At 38.4% G+C, this 21,996-nt stretch overlaps 2 protein-coding genes across 4 annotated transcripts in view; one reads left to right on the top strand and one right to left on the bottom strand.

Moving 5' to 3' along the window:
- The window catches only part of LCORL (ligand dependent nuclear receptor corepressor like), an 85,114-nt gene extending 81,105 nt beyond the window's left edge, over positions 1-4,009 (top strand). Inside the window, exon 7 of one of the 2 annotated variants that reach the window (XM_063335562.1) lies at positions 3,117-4,009. In XM_063335562.1, coding sequence (XP_063191632.1) covers positions 3,117-3,300 — 184 coding nt within the window. In that variant the 3' untranslated portion in view covers positions 3,301-4,009. The remainder of the gene's footprint in view (positions 1-3,116) is intronic. The other variant, XM_063335558.1, reaches the window with a different exon arrangement.
- Positions 4,010-5,230: 1,221 nt separating this feature from the next.
- Positions 5,231-21,996, bottom strand: part of NCAPG (non-SMC condensin I complex subunit G) — a 32,150-nt gene continuing 15,384 nt past the window's right edge. Inside the window, exons 12-21 of one of the 2 annotated variants that reach the window (XM_063336911.1) lie at positions 21,688-21,798; positions 19,090-19,209; positions 17,291-17,533; positions 16,780-16,961; positions 13,900-14,074; positions 13,342-13,503; positions 12,337-12,481; positions 9,463-9,555; positions 8,923-9,001; positions 5,231-8,104 (exon numbers count right to left, since the gene is read on the bottom strand). In XM_063336911.1, coding sequence (XP_063192981.1) covers positions 7,984-8,104; positions 8,923-9,001; positions 9,463-9,555; positions 12,337-12,481; positions 13,342-13,503; positions 13,900-14,074; positions 16,780-16,961; positions 17,291-17,533; positions 19,090-19,209; positions 21,688-21,798 — 1,431 coding nt within the window. In that variant the 3' untranslated portion in view covers positions 5,231-7,983. Of the gene's footprint in view, positions 8,105-8,922; positions 9,002-9,462; positions 9,556-12,336; positions 12,503-13,341; positions 13,504-13,899; positions 14,075-16,779; positions 16,962-17,290; positions 17,534-19,089; positions 19,210-21,687; positions 21,799-21,996 lie in introns of those variants that run through there. The other variant, XM_063336912.1, reaches the window with a different exon arrangement.

Here is a 21,996-nt window from a genome sequence, read left to right as displayed (position 1 = left end):
TGTTGTCTGGGAAGTTAAAGGCACCGCCGTCCTCTTACTGGTGCACTCTGGGAAGATGTGGAGTACAGATACTCGACAGCTTAATTCCAAGCTCTACCGAAAGAGAGTTCATGGCTTCTGGTAGCATCAGGCTGTAGCCGGCAGTTCTTCCTGACAGGAGGGTTGTTGTATGGAACATCTCTCTTTCGTAGGAATGCTTAATGCACAGTGCACCTTTTGTAAGCAGAGCGGAACAAAATCTAGAGTAGAATCTATTGATGCATCTGGGTGGAGAAATTCAACTGCTTCTATTTAATTTTACACCTTAATTACATTCTCTGCTTTAAAAATACTATTTAAATACGCCATTTGCATACCTTGTTACATTAACAGCTAGAAAATAAATCACTGCAGGTAAAAGAATTAAAAGTGAGATTAAAGACTAGGTGGTTCTTCTTGGTTAACAAATATATTAATGCAGAAGTGTTCAAGGCCAGGCTGGATGGGGCTTTGAGCAGCCCGGTCTCGTGGGAGGTGTCCCTGCCCATGGCAGGGGGTTGGAACTAGATGATCTTTAAGGCCCCTTCCAACCCAAACCATTCTATGATTTTTATCAAGGTAAAATTTCCTAAGATTCTTAGGCTTTTTATGTTGATGTTACTCATGCTCAGGAGTTGAAAAAAAACATTAATTTAACATTTTTCTATTCCTGTTTTTATGCATTCTCAACATGCCAAACTCTCGAGTCTCCTAGAGTTCTTCTCTAAGAGGTAGATTGCTACATGACAATTACCAGCAAAGATTTCAGTTCTAGTTTTGCAAATTCAGTCCTGCCTTGTACAGAAAACTACAGCAAATCCTAGTACACACTCTGTTACCAGTAGCAGTGTTTGGAAAATGGGCCATAACCATTTAGTACAATTCCTAGTTTATATACAGGAGCAACATGCCAAATCACTCCAGAAGCCTGAACCTTTAGGTTTTTCTGTCTGGCACTTGCCCAGCATTAAACACAGTTTATGTATCTACTGCTTTAAATGCAGCAGAAGTACTGTTCTTTAAAGTACTTTGCAGGTATATACTACTTTATAGCTTGGAATTTCTTGATTCCCAAGGCATTTACGTTCCTTTCAGATAACAACAACAAAAAACCCCAAACAACAAACCCCCAAACAAAACAACATTCCAGCCCTATCTCTTCATTTAGCTGTTGATTATTTCTGTTCTTTGACAAGAGTTTAAGTTTTGCTGCCTGGCCATGCCTGGAAAGCACGTAAGCAGCAGGGGTGAGGAAAGCTGCAAGACCTCAGGAGTCAGCCCTAGCACCATCTCATATCCACACTTCATCCCATGGTCATAGGAAAAGGCTTTGACTTTCCTCGCAGCAAGTGAGGGCAAAGGTTCAAGTCTAAAGAGGCTGTAAATTCCAGAAAGTAACCTTGCTGTCACTTCCACTTGCACTGTGTTTCCTACGGGAAGGAAAAGATCTGAGCAACAAGAGTGTGTGCAAACAAGAAGAGAATGAAGGAAAAGGGTACAAGGCAAAAACAAGATAAAAGATAGAGGCAGAAGAATAAGGACACAAGGAAATGCAGGTTATGGAAGCAGCACCTCTGTTACTGCAGGTTAGGAACTAGGGTCACTAAGTTAGAAATGCATTTTACTACCATGTCAGAAAGGCACACTGTCTTCTACAGAGCTTGCATAAAAATGTAAAAGAATGACAATTGTGTTTCAGATGCTCTGCGAAAAGTAACAATGAATTGTCACTTCAGTGTTACACAAGCTCTTTCCCTCTTGCCATGACATTGGAAGGTTTAATCAAAGTCAGTCAATAGTATTTCAGTAACACAAGCTAATGTGTTTTAGGTTATAGTCTTATAGTTACTGAATGTCCTCAGCTAGACTGTTCACCCACTTCAGCAGATTCAGTCCTTGAGAATTTGCACCCAAGTCCTGTGGTGGACCTGGTTTCCTGAAATGCAGCAAGTCAGAACCATTAAGAGAGATTTTTGCTACTTAAGCATCCCTTTTATAGAAGAAATTGTGTGGAGGTAGTTTATTGCATGATGGTTACCTCCTACCCTTAGTTACAATACACAGAACAATTTTTTTTTATCTCAGTAATTAGAAATATTTCCAACTTTGTATCATTCTTGCAGTTCTTAAAATCTTTAAAAAGGATGGTGAGAAACAATGAATTGCACATAGGACACAGATCACTGCAGGAGGTAGGCAGTTAAAAAAAGCAACAATCAAACCATTAGCAGGGATGGAGAGGTTTGAAATTAGGATTTCCAAACTCTACCTTCTTGTCTTCCGAGTGTGTGCAATCACAGTGCTTTTTATATTAAGGAAGAAATTTTTAATGCTGAAGGTGGTGAAACTGTGGCACAGGTTGCCCAGAGAGGTGGTAGATGCCCCATCCCTGGAAACATTCAGGGTTGGGCTGGACGGGGCTCTGAGCGACCTGATCTAGTTGAAGATGTCCCTGCTCAGTGCAGAGGGGTTGGACTAGATGACCTTTAAGCGTCCCTTCCAATCCTTATCATTCTGTGATTCTACATGGCGACAATGAGAGTATGATTCAATCCACGCTTCCGTCCTAGTCTGTTTAGTGATCCCCACAAAGGGCTGAGTTTCCTTCCCTTCTTGTATTACTTACTTTCCTTGAGTTGAAACAAAATAAAAACTGTCTATATATTAGTCCTTTCATGGCTGTACTGAATTAACAGTGTCAGCAAAAAACCCAACCTCAAATTCTTGCCCAGTTCCTGCTCTATGTTTTTACAGTAGTCAGCTAGACGCAAATTAAGAAAGGCCAGCCCGCAGAACACACCTCTTCCTGTGCAGAGCCATAGCGCCAGCAGGAGAGGGACCTGGGACAGTCTCTGCGCCTCACCAGGACCTCAGCTCCATCGACTTTTACAGCACGGAGTGCAGCACAGCCAGGTTCTGATCTTGGTGTTTCTGGAACACAGCGCAGTAAAACAACAAAAAACCCCAACAGCGTACACAATCTGCCACCACCTCATCTTGCCTCTTACCAGTTTGCTTGCTTGCAGGGGAAGAGAGAAGTGTACTAAACTTTTTCTCATTTTTTTTCCCTCTCCCACCCCCACCTTCTTTTCTCACAGCACGCTACAAGTGAAAGTCTCGGAGCCGCAGAATTCAATAGACATGAACACAGAAAATGAACATTTGAAGTCCATAAAGATGTGCCTTAATCAGCCCACTGAGTGGAATCTGAGTTTTTCAGCAGCATCTCTCGCCAGCTGTAAAGTTTTTAACCAAAATCTCAAAACTGATGAGAACAAATAGGTTGCAGCTGTTCTTGCACTATTATTTTGTACATTGTTCCTGATTTTTTTTTTCTGCTGAACAATAAGCATTTATTACATTGATCTTGAAATGATCTTGTGTGATTTGGCTTTATATTACTACTAGCATTATTCATTTTGATGTACTTTTTCTTTTTTTTTTTTAAAGTTTCACATCTGACCATCATTAAATTCTTGCAGTACAAATTTACATCAGATTCAGATGTTCCCCTTTAATAGTATTGTGATTTTACTATGTTCTTTAAGTTTAATTATTATTTCCCAATTTTATTTTTGTGCACGAAAGTTAATATACTATGTAATTTGTGGCATAGGTCACCATGTAAAGATTTATGGTAATAACAATTCAAACGAATCTGTAACAGGTGGAGACCGACTACCTCGAAGCAAAGCAGTAAAAAGGTAAATTATCTGAGGAGATCTTCACAAACGGATTGAAATGTATTGAACAAGCAGTTTGTTTCTGCAGTATGCTTTCATCTTCATTTATCTTGAGAACTTTTGTGTGACAGTGTTTAATGACCGTAATGTCTAAAAGAAAGGCCAAGCCTACAGGAGAATCTCTTGAAAGATTGTCATTCAATGAACCTGTATCTGCACTTTTTGAGGTTTCTGCTAAATGGTCTTTCTTCCCCTTTTGTTTTTATGAATTTATGCCTGACACCAATTAAAATGGATGTAAATGCTCTTCCTATTTCTTTTTTTTTTTACGTGTACTTTGGAAATTCAATGTAAACATCAAAATTTTAAACTCTACTCAAAGAAGTAGTAAACGGTTGTAGCTGACTCCATTGTAGACATTCCATGCTGAGATCGGCTTTAGCAAGGTTCATGTACGTCATCAAAACTTTATTATTAATAGAGCTATAACAAAATTGTTAGAATAAAACCGTATGATCTGTTTCTCTTTTCTGGAGTCATACATTCGATAGCTAGAGTAGAGGCTTCTTAATTCAACTTCTTAAGATGGTATCTGTCCTTTACTTGCCTAGAGCTAATTTTCCAGAAGGAAATGTCCTTAGAATACTGTATTTTATAAAAGAAAGGTTTTAAGGGTTCACTTAAAATTATCATCTTACTTAACAAAATGAAGATGCAGTTCTTCTGTAAAGAAGTTTGTTGGTTTGCAGGTGCAATCCAGTAACTGAAATAAAAGACTGTTGTGAATTCCACAAAGTTTCACAAGATCCCACAAGGATTTTGAGTCACTGAAGTGTCAGACAGCGCAGAACATGATTAAAGAATGAACATTCATCATCACTCCACACTGCCTAGAGGGTCTTTATGTATCTCAACAATTTAATGCATTTGGATTTTATAGGGCAAGAAAGCCAAAAAGATAATTAAGCTTCCTGGGGAAGAGGGACTGACATTTACTTCAGTGGAGCCCCACCAAAGCACAAGGAATGGTTAGGAGTCGGGGCTATCCAAAAAGGGACAGAAAAACAGTCTTACAAACAGTGGAACTAATGCAGCTGGTATCTTGTTTGTGTGCCTGAAAGAGGAGATGCCATGTGGATTTTCTCATTTCAGATGGTTTAAATACCAGAATTCTGTTACAGGCATGTCTCACCTCCAGGCAGCTGCCTGTTTTCATTAGCTTTTAACAATTAGGATCCCTTCCTTTGTGTCATATTGAGTTTCAATTGGCCGAGGAGTTCAAAAGTTTTCAGATGGGAGTCAGACACAGGCATAACCCAAGCTTACCAACAACTTCCCTAAGTCACACAACAGACAACAAAACTAGAAAAAGAAATGGTTTTGGTGCAGCACTCACCCTTCATCTGGAGATAGCGACCAGCCAAAGGAGACTCTTAGCAAGAGAAAAATCTTTTCATTTATAGCCTGAAGAGACCAGTTAGGCAAGCAAACAAAAATCACCACAAAACTGGTTTTAATAAACAAAAATAGTGTAGGAACATGCACCAGATGATTTTAAGTTCGACAACAAATGACCACTGCTATTTTGTCATTATTTAATACGGAATCAAGTCATCTAGTCTAGGTCTTGTTTGGCTCATGCACTCTGGACATCCTGTTGTGTTTAGACAGCAAAAAGAGAGGATGCACGGTAATTGGTTTAGAGCAACAAAGAGACTGTTTTTAAGTCAGTTAGAATATTTTAGGGATTAAAGTTTTATTCCTTAATTAAGGAGCCAGGAAGTTAGGTACTTTCAACCGATAGAACTGAAGTCAATAAAAGTCAGCAACATTATATTAGCTAGAAAGAATAATGCCTACTAAGTCAAGATTTTTCACTGCAGATAGTAAGATACTTCCAGACTTGGCTCCTTATCACCTTCGGATGTTTCTAGCCTGAAAGAGGATCACAGGGTAATTCAGGCACAGAAGGACCTCAGGAGGCCCACAGGTCCACATCGTGCTCAAAGGCAGGCCAGCTGTGAGGTCAGAGCAGGTTGTTCAGGACTTTACCTTGTCAGGTCTTAAAAACCTCCTAGGACAGAGCCTGCACAGCCTGTCCGGGCAGCCTGTTCCAACTGTTCTCAACCTCTTCCGCTGCCCCTTTCTCCTTATATTCTGGTCTGAGTTTCAACTTACACCCATCGTTTTCCATCCTCCCATCATGCACAACAACAAAGAGCCTGGTTCCATCTCCTCAACAAACTCCTTGTAGGTAAGTGGGGCTCCTCCCAAAACCTGCAGGCTCCCAGCGCCCTCAGCCTCTTCCCATAGTGCAAGCACTCCAGCCCCCTGGCCAGCCTGGGGGCCTCCACGGAACTCACTCCAGTTTGTCTGTGTCTGGCTTTGATTAATACACACCAGTGAAGCCACATCCACAGCAGAGACATCCACTGATAGAGAGGTGACTTCAGAAACCTGATCTTTTCAGTACAGCATTCCTGAAGAGATGCCAGAGACAGAATGTGCACGTGTGGCAAGGCACGACAGACCAGCAAGAAGACAAAACTGAAGGTCTTCAATTTTTTCAGGAAGGCATTCCCAGAGAAATCTTTATAAAATTTTATTGCTCTTGCTTTTCCTAGAACTCATTTTAACCAAAAATAAGAGTGGACTAGCAGCAGTTGTTGAAAGTGTATTAGTGGCAGAAAAAGCAAACTATTAATGAAAGTGAGGGTGAAGGGGAACCTGTAACTGAAATAATAAAAGCAACAAACCAAACAACTTTAAAGCACAAGGGACGCTCTGATTGACAATCAACTCGGAAAAACTGAAATACATACTTCACCCTTTAGAACTATGTTCAGGCTGCATTCAAGGGAACAGACAGTGTCTCTGATCTCAAATGGTTGCGTGTACGCAAACACACTAGAACACAAGTTGGTGATCCGAAGAAAAGAATTATCAAGAGAGGGAGCTCACGGCTTCAAAATTCTGCTTAAAATGATGAATAAAAATAATTCACCACAGTTACATAAGCTTCTGAATAGCAAATATCAGCAGAAAAGTGTGTCACGGCATTTTGTGGGTTGACAAGTTACCAACAAAAACTGAAAGGGAGGAAAAGCAACACAATCCTGTCTGTTTTCTATACGCAAGCTTGAAAACAGTATAATAGTTTGGGCATTACACTTTGGGAGGGCTACTTTTCATAAGCGAAAGAAAAGGCCCTAAGCCATTTCTGAGAATTACCAAAGATCATTTACAGTACATTTACCTATTTTAAATTCGAGTTCCTTAGAAAGCTACATTGGCACCAGTAGCTGAGATGCGCATGTCAAGCAATCAACACGAGTTTTCTCTGGCTGCCTTGGAAATTACCTGTGTTGTAAGAGACAGACACAATTGACAGATTGATTGACGAAGTGTTTCCAAACCAAAAAACTAGCATTTCCAAAGTGAATCTGCTCAGTCACCAACTACTGCATGCAGTTTAAAGTTGATCTTTTATTTGTAAAACTCATGACTATTCCTAGCTCTGTCTAAAAAAAAGTGTTGTGAACTTCAAAGCTACAAAGAAATCACATTATATGTCACCTTAAAAAGACAGTACACACAAACCTTAAAGTATTTAATCTTTTGCCCTTTCTGTACTTAAGTATTCCTTTCCTTATTGGATTTTACTTGGTACCACAAATATTTTTATGCTTTTCTAAAAGCAGGTTACTGATTTTATATAATAGTGTCAAGATCAGTAGCAGACTTAGGTTTGTAAAATCAGTGACTCAGTTTTACCATTTTGACATTACTTAAAATAAAATGGATACATACCTGCAGGAAGCAGAATTAATTTTAATTGTGAATTCTATTTTACATTAACATGAGCAATAAAACCTGGTCAGCAGATGCACAGGCTAATAAATGAAGAAAGGAGGTGCATTAAAGATAGGCACATTCAAAATTGCTGCCATCACAAGCAACCACTCCAGGTCAAACATTCTGTCCAAATAATGTTAAGCAACAAAACAGCTTTAACTATTAAGTACCTACCACCAACAAGTTTTGTTCAGGTAATATTTTAATTACATGAATGATGTATTACATGAATGATGGACTTCATATCAGTAAAATCATCAAAAGCATCTATTTAAAAAAAGTAAAAGTTCCTTAAAAAAAATTCTAGAATTATAAATTATCGCAATATAAGAAAAGTTAAATGTGAATAACAAAAAACCAAATCTTATTTTTCAAGTCTAATGTGAACTACCAGCATTAGCAAAGGACACTTTCTCTCCTTTTGTCTTCATTGATCTGCTTCCCTGTTCAAAAGTCCTGAAAGATTCAGTCTTGTAAGTGCCGCTGTTTTTGCTCGTCTTGAAGGCCTTGAACTTGACATTGGGACTGATTCTGGAATTTCATCACCACTGAAACGTAAAAAAATTAAAGTAAGGCCAAAAACTTGAAACATGGTCTTAAAAAGCAAAAGTACTTCTTAATAGTTATAAACTCCTTATTTTTTGAGAAGAATATATTAAATGTTTTCCAAGTGATATAGCGGTATCAGTAAGTGTTAGTAGTTGCAAAATAAACAAAACCCCCAAAAGATTAGGTGGTACCAAAGCAAACACACCCAATAGGCAAACAGGAACAACTGACCCTGGTCTCCCTAAAGTCTGTGGATTACTTGCTTGAGAAAGAGTGAGCACAGCTGAAAATTACAAAGATAATGTGATTTTAACGCTTATATCCTACAAGATCATAAGGGAAGGAATGCATTGCGTATATTCACTTATCAGTCATTTCTAGAAGCTTATCAACTGCATGTTGAAAAACAAGCAACAAAAACGTGGAAGGGGAAAAAGAAATAAAAAATAAAGAGTTTGATTCCTCCACAGAACAGTTATTAAAAAAGCAGGAAAAAGTGACTGGAAGAGTAATAATGTAAGCCAAAAACCTAACTTTTGTCGGCTAGAACGTATGTTAACTCTACGCACAAATGGTATGTGAAAAAAAAGAGAAAAGAATTACAGGCTCTTAGGCAATGATAAAATGTGAAGCTGTCAAACCTGCTATTGTTTCAGAAGTACCAATTCAAATAATATTTTTTATCCTTAAACATCTATCTGTGTATTAGCAATACAGAATATTAAAGATGCAGGTTTTGGGAAGGAAAAACATTTGAATTAAATTTCCTTGCTAGAACAGACATCATGATTCTGATAGTGGAGAGAAAAGGATTTACCTTTCACTACCGTATTTTACAGTTGTGCCAGTTTTTCTTCTGCTCACAGACCTCAGTTCTGCTGCTGCTTTCTGTGGTCCTAAGTATAAGCAAAAGTCTCTTTTCATATCATGATACCATTTCTTTTCTTAAACTAGTTTTGTATCTGTCTTCAGTGTTTGATATTGCATTGAAACATATAAATACGCAGTCACCACAGACAGAATGTGGTGACAAAACAAAACCAACAACAAAAAACGTGCAATGTATCACTTCTCCCATAAACACCTGTACGTTACTGTAAATGACTGTGGCCAAATTATCTTGAAATCCTGTAGTTGGAACTTTTTTTTTCTTTTTTAAATCTGTGTTGTTGGGAGAGGCTAATAGCCCCAAAATTTCGACAAAATAAACTATTTTAATCTTTTAACAAATAAAATTTTAAAAACTACAGAGTATGAAGACTGAATGGTTTTTATATCTATATGTTCACAGAAAGTTAGTATGAAATTATTTTATTAAAACCAACTAGTATCATGGCCAGAGAAAGCTAGTGCATACCTTTGCCAGCTTTGTTTCTTGTGGATTTTGATTTTGCAGTTGCTTTACTTTTAACTTCATTAACTGGAGTATGAAAAGCATCTTTATTATTTTCTGTCAAACAGAACAGCACATGCAGAAGTCATAATCAACTTTTAATTTCTCTTAAGTACCCGTAATTAAAATTTTAGCTGTTACATAAAGAAGACACAGTTTTAACCCCACTTTTTCCTTTAACTTAAGGCTAGAAGGAAGCTTAAAATGTCACCACGCGGCTATAACCCTGCCTTCAACATGGGTCAGTGACATGTAAACTATTCCTGCCAATTGTTGAGCCCCTTCCCCTGTGTCAGAAGTCAAGCCAGAGGGGTGGAAGACAAGCTTGGCTGAACAGCTAATTCCTCATGGAGCTCAAGAGGAAAAAGTTGTACCATCTCTGGAAGCAAGGTCAGCCTTCAGAGAAAGATTACAGAGCTGTGGTTCACGTACACAGGGAGATGACATGAAAGGCAAAAGGTCAATTAGAATTGAAACTGGCCAGTGTTGTCAGATAGGAAGAAGGGCTTTCTAAAGTATGTTAAAAGTAAGAGGAGATCTAAAAAAAAAAAAAAAAACCCCAAAACAAACCCAAACATTGGACTGATAATTGTTGAAGATAGTCACTTGACTAATAAGAATGAAGAAAAAGCAGAGTACCATGAGTACCAGCAATGAAGCTGGTCAGGGGTCTAGAGAACAAGTCTTATGAGGAACAGCTGAGGGAACTGGGGTTGTTTAGCCTGGAGAAAAGGAAGCTCAGGAAAGACATTTATTGCTGTTTACAACTACCTGAAAGGAGGTTGTAGAGAGGTGGAGATCGGCCTTTTCTCCCAAGTAACAAGCAGTAGGACAAGAGGAAACAGCCTCAAGTTGTGCCAGGGGAGGTTTAGATTGGATAATAGGAAAATATCTTCACCAAAAGGGTTATCAAGCACTGGAACAGGCTGCCCAGGGAAGTGGCTGAATCACCATCCCTGGACGTATTTAAAAGACATGTACATGTAGTATTTGGGGGCACGGTTTAGTGACTTGGCAATGTCAGGTTTACAATTGATCTTAAGGGTCTTTTCCAACCTAAATGATTCTATGATTCTAAGTCCATGAGGCCTGAGAGGATTCATCCCAGAGTACCAAAGGAGCTAGTGGATGTTATGACAAGACCCCTCTCAATCATCTACCAAAGGTCTTGGGAGTCTGGGGAGGTCCCCACTGACTGGAAGCTAGCCAGTGTTATTCCCATCTACAAGAACAGTGTGAGGGAAGATCCAGGGAACTACGGACCTGGATTACCGACAGGTTAGTCTGACCTCAGTTCCTGAAAAGATTATGGAGAAGATTATACTGGGTGCTATTGAAAGGCATTTAAAGAATAATGCAATCATCAGGCACAGTCAACATGGCTTCACAAAGGGAAATTCCTGCTTAACTAATCTGATATCCTTCTATATCACCCACCAAGTGGATGAAGGGAAGCGGCAGATGTAGTTTTTCTGGATGACTTTTGATGCTATCCCTCACAGCAGCCTTCTGGACAAGCTGTCCAGCTGTGGGATGAACAGCTTCACAGTGCGCTGGGTGAAGAACTGGCTAAAGGACAGGGCTCAAAGGGCTGGGGTTACATCTGGCTGGTGACTGGTCACCAGCAGTGGTCCTCAGGGTTCAATTCTAGGGCCAGTTGTGTTCAATATTTATCGATGATCTGGATGCAGGAGTTGAATGCACCATTAGCAAGTTTGCTGAGATACCAAACTGGGAGGTGCTGTTGACTCTCTTGAGGGCCAAGATGCCTCACAGCAGGATCTACATAGATTGGAGCACTGGACAATCACTAACAGCATGAAATTTAACAAGACCAAATGGCAGATTCTGCACCTGGGATGGAGTAATGCTGGGCACAAGATCAGCCCTGCAGAAAGGGATCTGGGGGTGCTGGTTGACAGCGGGCTCCACAGGAGTCAGCAGTGTACAGAAAACAGTACAACTATTTTCTCAAAAGCATACTTCCAACTTCCCATCCAATCAATATTTGAAGATATAAACATAGAAGATCCAGAAACAGACTAAAGCCCTGAAATAATCCACTGTAAAATATAAACAATTAAAAGAAATGTTAAAAGAAAAGGTGATTGCTTGAAACAGTTGCATGTTAATATCTTTGCTTTACTGCTGCAAGCAAACTGAACTAAGTTTCATCCAATTGCTTTTCTGCTGAAAAATGTTAGGCTTTCTGTGCCACCAGTGTAATGTACACTGCAAAGGCATGTGCAGCTGCATAAACTGTGCAGGTGGTGGAAAGTCTTCCAGCTACTTCCACTTCAAGCTCTTAAGTAGCAATAAAACCAAATCTGGCTCCAACATATAAGCTGGTACAAGGACAGACCGGTGTCAACACTAAAGATAACAGCTACATACTGCTTTAATACAGTCTGGAAGAAGCACGGGCAAACTCCAGGTAACTCCAAAGTCTAAAAACCCCACAAAGTACTTGTTTCTTCTTCCAAGATAGCGAGTCATATTCTAAAGATGAGGTATTCAGCAATAGCATTTAGCAGGCACGTGAGTGTGCTAAACAGCTGAAAAAACCAGCCCATTTTAATACTATCTTTGTTAAAAAGAAAGAGCTGCAGAGCAGACCTTAAGACTCAAAATACAGCACTGGTTATACTACAGCAATATCGAGAACAAGAACAGTACAAATATTTTAAACTGTATGCATATTTACTAGAAGTTACCTTCCCCGTTTTTTTCAAAAAGTAGATTAATGTAACAGAGGAAAACTAAAACTTATTTTCATACACATCTAAACAAGTCACTCAACTGTATACCTTCTACTAAACTACACCTGTCCTGACTTACCTTCTTCATTTTGAAAAGTATTTTCAGACAACGTGATGTCAGTTTCCTGTGTCCTTTCAGAGTGGTCTTTGCACACATCAGGGTCTTTGGTCAAGTTCATCTTGATCTTCTCAATAGCTCTTTGACACAGTTTATCTTTCACTTTCTGGAGAAGAAACATTTAATGCTACTTAATTTTACAGCTATTTCTTTTATACATTAAATTTACCCACTGATAGGATTAGTTAAATTTACTGTATGAAGAACACAATGTGTGACATGAAAATGATTAGTCAAGCTGAAAGGAGAAACACTTTCCCCATCAACACCAGGCACTAAAAACCCAAAATAAGTTTTGGTTTTCTTTTTTAAAGGAAACGTAAAAAACATTAAAGCAACTGGACATTTCCAGCTGACTCCTAGAGCATTGCTTCCTCTGGATGATATGCCCATAGTGGATCAGCATTCATTTCAATATACCATTGCCTTCCTCCGTCACACTCCCAAATTTTACTTTATTTTTTTCATATTAATAAAAGCATCAATGTAAAAACTTTCACATCAGCCTTGTAATCCCTTCCCACTTATCTTAAATCGAGCACCCTTTTCATGTTGCCTAATGATCTTACAGTTATGTAAGTTTAGGCATAAAAATTCAGCTGTTAATAATTAACTGAAGATAAGCTATCCAAACTGTAAAAAGACTTAATATTGAATTTAGTTTTAACATAGTAAAATTAACTACACCACAGCTACCAAAAGAACTTAACTCTACTGAAATGTATCAAGTTAGGCACACTGTTTTATGCTGGTTTTACTATCTATGGTAGCTGAAATACATAAATCACCCAGTAATATCAGCTCAGATTTTTGTAAATGACTCATCGAAAATTAATTTTCAAAGACTGGTTAAGAGAGAAATTCCAGTCACGTTGCCACAGTAAACAAAAGGCACTTAATCGTTAAGCTTATCAGAATATTAGATTGCTAGTGATTAAAACAGTAAACATGTTATTTATGTACTACCTGTAGAATCTCATTGAGGAGAACCAGAAGATTTTCTGTGGATGAACTACTGAGTTCTAGTGAGTTTAAAGCTTTTGCATAAATACGAACATCTGGTGCAGTTGGGTCCATCAAGATTTCATTGCAAATTTTCATTGCTAAACTATCATGCACTGTTAAGTCCTGTAAAGGAAAGAAATCAGATATCAGAAATTTTGCTGGGAACTATTTATAAAAGACAACAATGAGATAATTCTGATTTAAGCATCTAATGACTAATTTCAGAGAGTAAACATTTTCTTAAAATGCAGTATTTTGAGTATATACACCAACAGATTTTTATAAATACTATAAATACTGTTCCAAATATAGACAATTAGGCATTATGCAAGTTTCTACTAGCATTTTTTAATTGTAGGAGGGAGGGGAAATTGCGGGTGGGTGGTGGGAAGAGTTCAAGATAAAAGATTTAATTACCTGAACAGTCACAGGATCTCAGATAGTTAGCAGTAAGTGAAAGGGGTTAGTTTTTAATCTCTAGACAAAAATACTGTTTTCCTCCAGTTTAACACACTGTACCTGGTAGTCCTGAGACTTTTTAGACTGAGGTTTCAGTCCACTTGGTCTGGTCAGGTCCACTAACAGTTCAGAAACATTATTGACATCTATTTCAGCCAAAGGTGAAGTTGCAGGAGCATTTAACAGTGTTTGCAGAGTTGGAAGATAAGCTTCTTCAAAGCATTCCTGGTTAGACCTGTTTCAATTGAGTCAAACGTAAGTAGCATAATGAGACAAAATTAAACCTCAATTCACCTCTAAATTTTCTATTCTATGATGAAAGTTCAGAAACCCATTACAACACATCAGTCAAAGCAAAGTGGGAGCAGCCACCTAGGTAGAGACAGCCAGCAGGAACAAGACATCAAAACTGCTTCACAGAACCAATTTTTTTAAGTTTTAGCACACAGTGTTTCAAGTAAGTTCTAAATAACACTAACTGCCTCTGAACAGTTTGAAAGTTCACCCTTACTACTGAAAATCTAACCGACCTATATAGATATATTGTCTCTTAAGGGACAGAAATACATTTGCTATGAATCTTTTATTTAGATTAATCTTCTTCTGCTCATTCCTCCTTCCTGCTAGCATTTTTCTTTAGGGATACTTCTCATTGTGTAAGAAAGCAAGGAAGCCTGGCAAAAAAAAAAAATACAGTGGCTAAAATTTTTGGAAGAAATACTTGTGCTTTCTTTTCTCAGAAGAGTTAATAACTCCTGCCAAGCAAGTCTAAAAATCATGTTACACTTGGTTCTGCAGCAAGTTGTCTAAAAACAAAAAGTACAAGGTACTAGTTGCTGAAGTTAAGCCTTTTTTGTTTCTGATACTTGTTAACCTTCTATTGGAACCCAAACAGATTCAGGAAAAAACTAAGAAAGTAAATGACTTCAAAAAAGCAGACTGATCACTGCTGGATTATTGAGCCAGATCAGCTGACAAAAAGACCTTTTGAGCACTAAAACTGGGGCAAGAAAGAATGGGACCAAGAACTCTCCCCTTCAGCAGCTTTAAGGCTTTAGATTGGCTCAAGCATAACTGAAGCATCATTCAGATTATTTCCTGTAAATTAAATAAATAAATAGAAGTCTATCAGCATATAGGCACAGGAAGAAGGCAGAAGTTTCTCCTCTTAAGCTGCCAAAGTTTATTACTCTTCAGAAAACCCTCCATGAATAAGAATTTTTCCCTGGTTACAGGATCCTGTCCCTGTTGTTAGTGTGCCATGCCACTGCACTGACATGACAGATTATCTATAGAAGTCACCATCAACATTTTTTCCCCTCACAGAGTTCAAATACTTAATTTTAAAAAGTAAGCCTCTTGATTATATCTGTGACCAGATGAAGAGGTTAACAGAGCAACACTCAGAAAACAAACAGAATTTTAAAATTCGGTGAGAGATCAGCACCAAAATTAGGTATGAAACTCTGCAAAATCTCAATCATAACCCGAGTTTTCCTTTTCTAAATGTCAACTTTGCAGACAGTTCTGAATTACACATGGTAATTAATAATTCTTGTCTGAAAATACAGCATTGGTAACCAAAGACACTCCATGATTCATCTTAAAATGAATCGTTTGTGATCCAGAACGCGGATAATGTTTTGAGAGAGAAAAATCAATGAGGTTTCCTAACTAAACAGAGACTCCAAATCAATGGGCCAGACTAAGATTTAGGATTTTTTTTCACCATTTTTCTGATTTTTGCTGAAAGCATACACCTTGTTTTTCTTTTCAAGAAAAAGATAATCTAATGAAGTGCCAGAAGGAGTTCCCTCATTTGCAAGTGATTTTGAAATACATAGAATTACTCAGATGAGCAATCATTAGGACTTATAATTAAAAAAAAATAATAATAAAATATATACTCACTGGGTCAGAAGACAACATTCATAGGTAAAATAATATCAATGTTAAATAAAAGCTTAAATTCATTACTTGATATCAGAGATACTGGAATCATACAAAATTAGTTTTTCTGTTACTTATTTTCAAAAGCATTTAAGTAAGGAAAACCCCATTCTGTAGGAGACTGGGTATTTTCCTCCTTTTTTTTTTTTCCTGACAACATCAAAATCCACATTTGTTTGGTCTTTTTTCCTCTCCAAACCAACTCCTCTTTGAACTACTCCTCTTAACAGAGCAATTTATAAGCCACAAAAAATGTAATTCAATTTGTTTTGGAAAAATAGAAAAGGTAGTATGTAATACACCTAAATTAAATCTTAACCATAAAAAAGCAGATAAAAACTCAGGTAGTTCAGACTAGCTAAACCCACTATCAACAAAAGCAAGTTAAACATTTTTTTGCCTTTGAGCAAGTAAAAGGAGATGAGAATTACTATTTAAACTCCTATCCCCTTACATAACCTCTCTACCTCCTTTGTCCACTACCAAAATAAACAGGAGATTTTGAATCTCCTGTGAATTTAGACTGGAATACTATTTCATTAAAAACCAAACAAAAACAAAACCCAAACCACAACCAACCAGCCTGCTGCTTTGATATCTGCTGTGCACCGATTATTTTCTTTTGAAGCATTCTTGCTAGCTACTTTTTAGTAACACTTCAAAGTCTACCTGTAGTGCTCAACAGCATAAATAAGTAAAGCACATCTTTTTAAATTAATCTTTTATTCAGCATCTTGAAGAACAGTTTCAATTACAGGCTTAGGAAAGAAAAAAAGTGGAAGGCCACAGGGGTAAGAGGGAATTAATGGAAAGTCTTCAGAATAGTCATAGGTTGAGATTATATACGTTCAAAAGTAATACGCCCAGGAGGGAGAACTACAGCATTAGGTCTAATTTGCATTTGTGCTATTTCTACTTGCGCAAGATCAAAAGAGGTTCCTAAAGCTGCTAGACCAATGTATATTTTCACATAATCTACAAAGGCCATACCTATTTGCGTAAGCAAATAAAGGGAAGAAAACTCCCAGACAATGTCTAAGCCGAGTATCCTCTTCAGTCACAGGATTATACCACAACAAAACAAGACGAGAAAGAAGCTTGGCACTAATCAGCCTCCCAGAGAACATCAGTTTGGCTATCCCTTCTGCAGCTTCTGTCCTAAGCTCTGAAAACTGAAGAAAGAACTGATGATGATATACACAACACAGCAACAACAGCATTTTTCACTAATACTTCATAGTAATAGTCTACATCCTATTTTGCCAATCAGTTCCCTACATTCACAAATTTGCACCTGAACAGAATTCAAAGCTAACTCAAGATTAACATTAGTCTTTACCGGTGAAAAAGTTCTGGTCATTTTCTAGGACAACTATTTTAACATTAAACCATTAATCAATTACACATCATGTAACGTTCACATGCAACTTAATGGGATGGCAAACCTTCTGCAAAAGTTGCTTTAAAACAGAAGTAAAGCAAATTTTATAGTATTTCTTACCTCACTGTCTAAGAAACCTGAAAGAAGCTGCAGGAGGTTGTGAACCGTGGCCGTCTCTTCTTCTTCTTCCTCCTCTATTGTTTTACTTTTTTCCTCACAATTTTCAGCTGTAATGTGTGCATCTTCACTTTGAGAGTCATTGCCTCTTCTAGCTTTAAATGGCTCAATCCCAAACAGCATTAGTTGATCAAAGATTGCCTTTAAAGCACTGAGCTTTACCTTTATATTATCTATTTGTAAAACCTAGGTTTAATAAGGAAAATACATACATCATCTTACAGTAGATCACCAATCATCATTAACATTAAGCATAATAAAATTTTTTGCTTTAGTAGGATTGTTTAATTTGGGAAGCTTTTTATAATACTTTGGACAAATTTCAGACTTTAGGAAGGTGTGATATGTGTTTAAACCTAGATTTATAATACAGTCTGTGAAAGAATTTATCGAGTCACCTATGCAATTTCCATTACATAAAATCAATTGACTCTCACTCACAGAGTGAGCGTGCATGTATGAGATATAATTTTATCGTTCAAACTTCTAAACAGACATTGGACAAATAGAAAGTCTATTTGCCTATAGTAGCTTCATAGTGCTAGGCACTACAGAAAAAAATACATAAGACAATCCCTGCACTGAAATACTGTATAGCTTAATTAAAATAAAGAGTATATAAAAAGACAGCAGGGAGCAAGATAGTGATAAACGTCAAAGTTGCATAAGTTACTATATGTATTATAGTTCAAATTAACGTTCAAATAAAGCCATACATAGTGATCTATGAGATCCTAGATGTGTTCAGCCCAACACCCTGCTTTTGATGGCAGCCTACACAAAGAATATGGCTTTTAGTACCTACAGAAATTAATTACTTAAGTCTAAACTAAGCTGCTAAAACAACTGAAATCCTCCCTAAACAAACTGATTTTTGATGAGATATACTCAAAGGCAGATTAAAAACAGTAGGATTTGCTAACTTTTTAGGAAGCTGAAGTTCTCCTGCTATGGTGACTGACAGCTCTATCATCTTGTCTGAGCCCAGTATATAATCTCAAGGCCTGCTATCCGTTCTCTTGAACGTGTACATGAACACATTCTTAATAAAGCACAATGGCCCCCTGAACTTCTTTTAAAGCCAGGGTCTGAAAAGTTAACAGTAGTGTCATCCTTTATATAATTAGCTCAGCATCAGAACATTTACCGAAAAGGTGGGAGATGTGGGTATTACAGCACACAATGTGTTCCATATTCATAGATGTTTGGCCATGCTATTGTTTGTTGGTTTGAATATTGCTTTATCCTCTAATTAACAACTCTTACTTAATCCATACAAAATTAATAATTCAGAAATTAAATTGGACACACAAGATCACAGGTAAGTATGTAACAGAAATTAAAAACAAACCATCACAGTCATATTTTTAGTTTGGTTTCCCAAGGAAGGAAGGCTTACAGAATCCTACAGCTTCTCTTTTCCATGTTAATAACATAAATACATGACAGTTTTCATCCAAATCCATAAGACAAAGTGAGACCTTACAGGAAAAGAATTCCTACAAACTTTCAAGACAACAAAGGAAAGGCATGCTACTACCAAGACACCATATAAGCTTGAATATTATTAGACATCAGAAAAACCCACATAAAACCAGTCTCCAGATCCAGATCTTTAGGAAATCAGGAATTATTGGTGCTCAAATAACATAACTACATAGAATAGCTTGTTACAGATACAAGACTAGTTTTATTTACTTAGTCACACAGATCACCCTTCCATTCCCCATCAGACTTTTTACCTGTAACAGCAATGCAAGCTGTTGTCGGGCAAATTCTTTGTTCTGAAGGGCACAGCAACCCAAACACAGAACTGACATATTTCTCACAGCTGGATGGACATTAGTTATGCCAGGAAGTATCTGGAAACAACAGTATTAGACTTTACAGTTGAAATACATAAGTCAAAAATAAGAAACCAACTACTAAGATGTGCTTACTGAAACTAAAAAGAACCTAGTTTTGATACAAGATTGGAAAGTGATAGATACTATATACTCTGTTTATCTAGATACAAACAGAAGCAGATTGAGTAGGCCGTTTCAAAGCAGTAGTAAAATAATGGCAAAAATTACACGAGTGTTTTGCTTTGTGTTTGTTTTTAATAAATATTTGTTTTCAAACAAAATTGAACTGACCACTCATTATGAAATTTGTGAAATAAAAAAACAAACACCCAACAACAAACACAACAAACCTACGCATTTCTTCATAAAAGGTATGAGCATTCTTGCAGAGAAACACCACCCAGTTTCAAGTTCCAAGGGCTAGAGCCCCTGGCCAGTGGAGACCAAGACAAAAAATTCATTGAGTACCTCAGCCTTGTCCATGTCCCAGGTGACCAGGTCTCCTGTTTCCTTCCAGAGAGGGCCCACATTTTCCCTAGTCTTCCTTTTGTCACAGACGTACCTATAGAAGCTTTTCTTCTTGCCCTTGACGTCCCTGGCCAGATTTAACTCTATCTAGCCTTTAGCTTTCCTAACCTGATCCCTGGCTGCTTGGACAATTTCTTTGTATTCCTCCCAGGCTATCTGTCCTTGCTTCCATCCTCTGTAGGCTTCCTTCTTCTGTTCAGGAGCTCCTTGTTCATCCATGCAGACCTCCTGGCATTTTTGCCTGACTTCCTCTTCATTATAATGCATCGCTCCTGAGCTTGGAGGAGGTGATGCTTGAATATTAGCCAGCTTTCTTGACCCCCTCATCCCTCCAAGGCTTTATCCCACAGTACTCTGCCAAGGAGATCCCTGAAGAGGCCAAAGTCTGCTCTCCTGAAGTCCAGGGTAGCAAGCTTACTGTGCGCCCTCCTCGTCACCCTAAGGATCTTGAACTCCACCATATCATGGTCACTGCAGCCAAGGCTGCTCTTGGGCTTCACATTCCCCACCAGCCTTTCCTTGTTGGTGAGAACAAGGCCTAGCATGGCACCTCTCCTCTTTAGCTCTTCTATCACTTGGAGAAGGAAGTTCTCATCAATGCATTCCAGGAAGCCATTCCAGGAGTGAGGCTGCTCCTGTCTGTCTATAGAGGGCCTCATCTGCTCTGTCTTCCTGGTTGGGTGGCCTGTGATGCCCCCCGCAGGGTGACCCCCACTGTAATGTCACCTGTCCCTGCCCTACCTTTAATGCTGACCAATAAGCTCTCAGTCAGCTCCTCATCCGTTCCCAGGTAGAGCTCCATGCACTCCAGCTGGTCCTTGACATAGAGGGCAACACCCGCTTCTCATCTCCCTGGCCTGTCCTTCCTGAAGAGCCTGTATCCTTCAATTCAAACACTCCAGTCATAGGAGCCATCCCACCACGGCTCCGTGATGCCAGTAAGACCAGATATGCACACATCTCTGACTCCTTTTTGTTTATTCCCCATGCTACCTGCATTTGTAGAGAGATATTTAAGTTGGGCCCTCGATGAAACTAACTTACTGGATGGAGTGGCTAGTTTTCCTTTATGCTGCACTCTGGGTGCTCTCCTGATGACCTGCAACTCTTCTCCACGTTCTGGGCATCTGTTACTTGTATTGGCATCATATTGGTAGGAGTGGGATGGACTGCAGTTCTGCTCCTCCAGCAACTCTTGTTTAAAGTCCTCTTAACAAGCTTGGCAAGCCTCTGACCAAAGATGCTCCTCCCCTTCTCTGACAGGTGGACCCCATCAGGCCCCAGTAGACCTAGTTTCTCAGGGCAAGTCCCATGGTCTAAGAAGCCAAACCCCTGGCTGTGGCACCAGTCCTGTCACCATTTCTTGATTTGCCAGATTCGACTGGCCCTATCAAACCCCTTCCCTTTGACCAGGAGGACTGATGAAAAAACTACCTGTGCCCCAGAGTCCCTGACTGCTGCTCCCACCTTTCCTTGCACATGGAAGGGGTGAAAGAAAGGTCTATATGAGTTCCAGTCTTTCCTAGACGAAAAGTTTTTGACTATCAACGAAAAAAAATAAATCTTAAAGTTCTCTATTAGCAATCTTATAACTTCAGCTGATAGCAAATGCAAGTAACTAAAGTACCAGCAAGGGCAGTCAGCAGATGCCTAAGCACCACAATTAGAACAGCATAATTCAGCACTGTCCAACAGTGTCATACATTAGTCAAATATTTACCATATTCCTGTTTTATTTTAGTATCTCTCTGTCACAACCAGTTCTGGCATAGGAGCTCAGAACAGCATATCTGGACTGCACCTCCAAGACACTAGGTTCTGGGAAGGCTTAAAAGCACCAGCCACAGCACTACAGATACAGCAAAGTGAGAGTGAAATAATCACAAACCAGCCTACCAGCACCCAAGGCCTAGCTATGATGTATCCATTTTTATTATAATGTAAATAGTATTTATTCCGACATACCAGAGATTCGATGATTTCTCTAATGGTTGGACCGATTCCTTTAGAAAGGGACATGATCTTCAGAAGCTCATAACACAGCATCAGACACTTCAACAGTGTTTCAGGATCGTTCTTCAAGTGGGTCAGGGAAAAGAGAAAAATGTTATTAATACAAATGGTGGCTGAGTTAAGGAGAATGGGGACATTAATAATTTTTCCCTACCCAAATAAACATTTCCTGTCCACTACACATTTGTTGTGCAAGAATATTAATCAAAATCTGTCTATAAACTATGATGAAGAGATTCAGGTTCATGTTTTCAGTTAAGA

Source organism: Chroicocephalus ridibundus, chromosome 5 (genome assembly GCF_963924245.1).
Source record: "Chroicocephalus ridibundus chromosome 5, bChrRid1.1, whole genome shotgun sequence".
Classification (NCBI taxonomy): Eukaryota; Metazoa; Chordata; class Aves; order Charadriiformes; family Laridae; genus Chroicocephalus; species Chroicocephalus ridibundus.
Note: the sequence above shows the minus strand (reverse complement) of the source record. Positions and strands in the feature narration are given on the sequence as shown.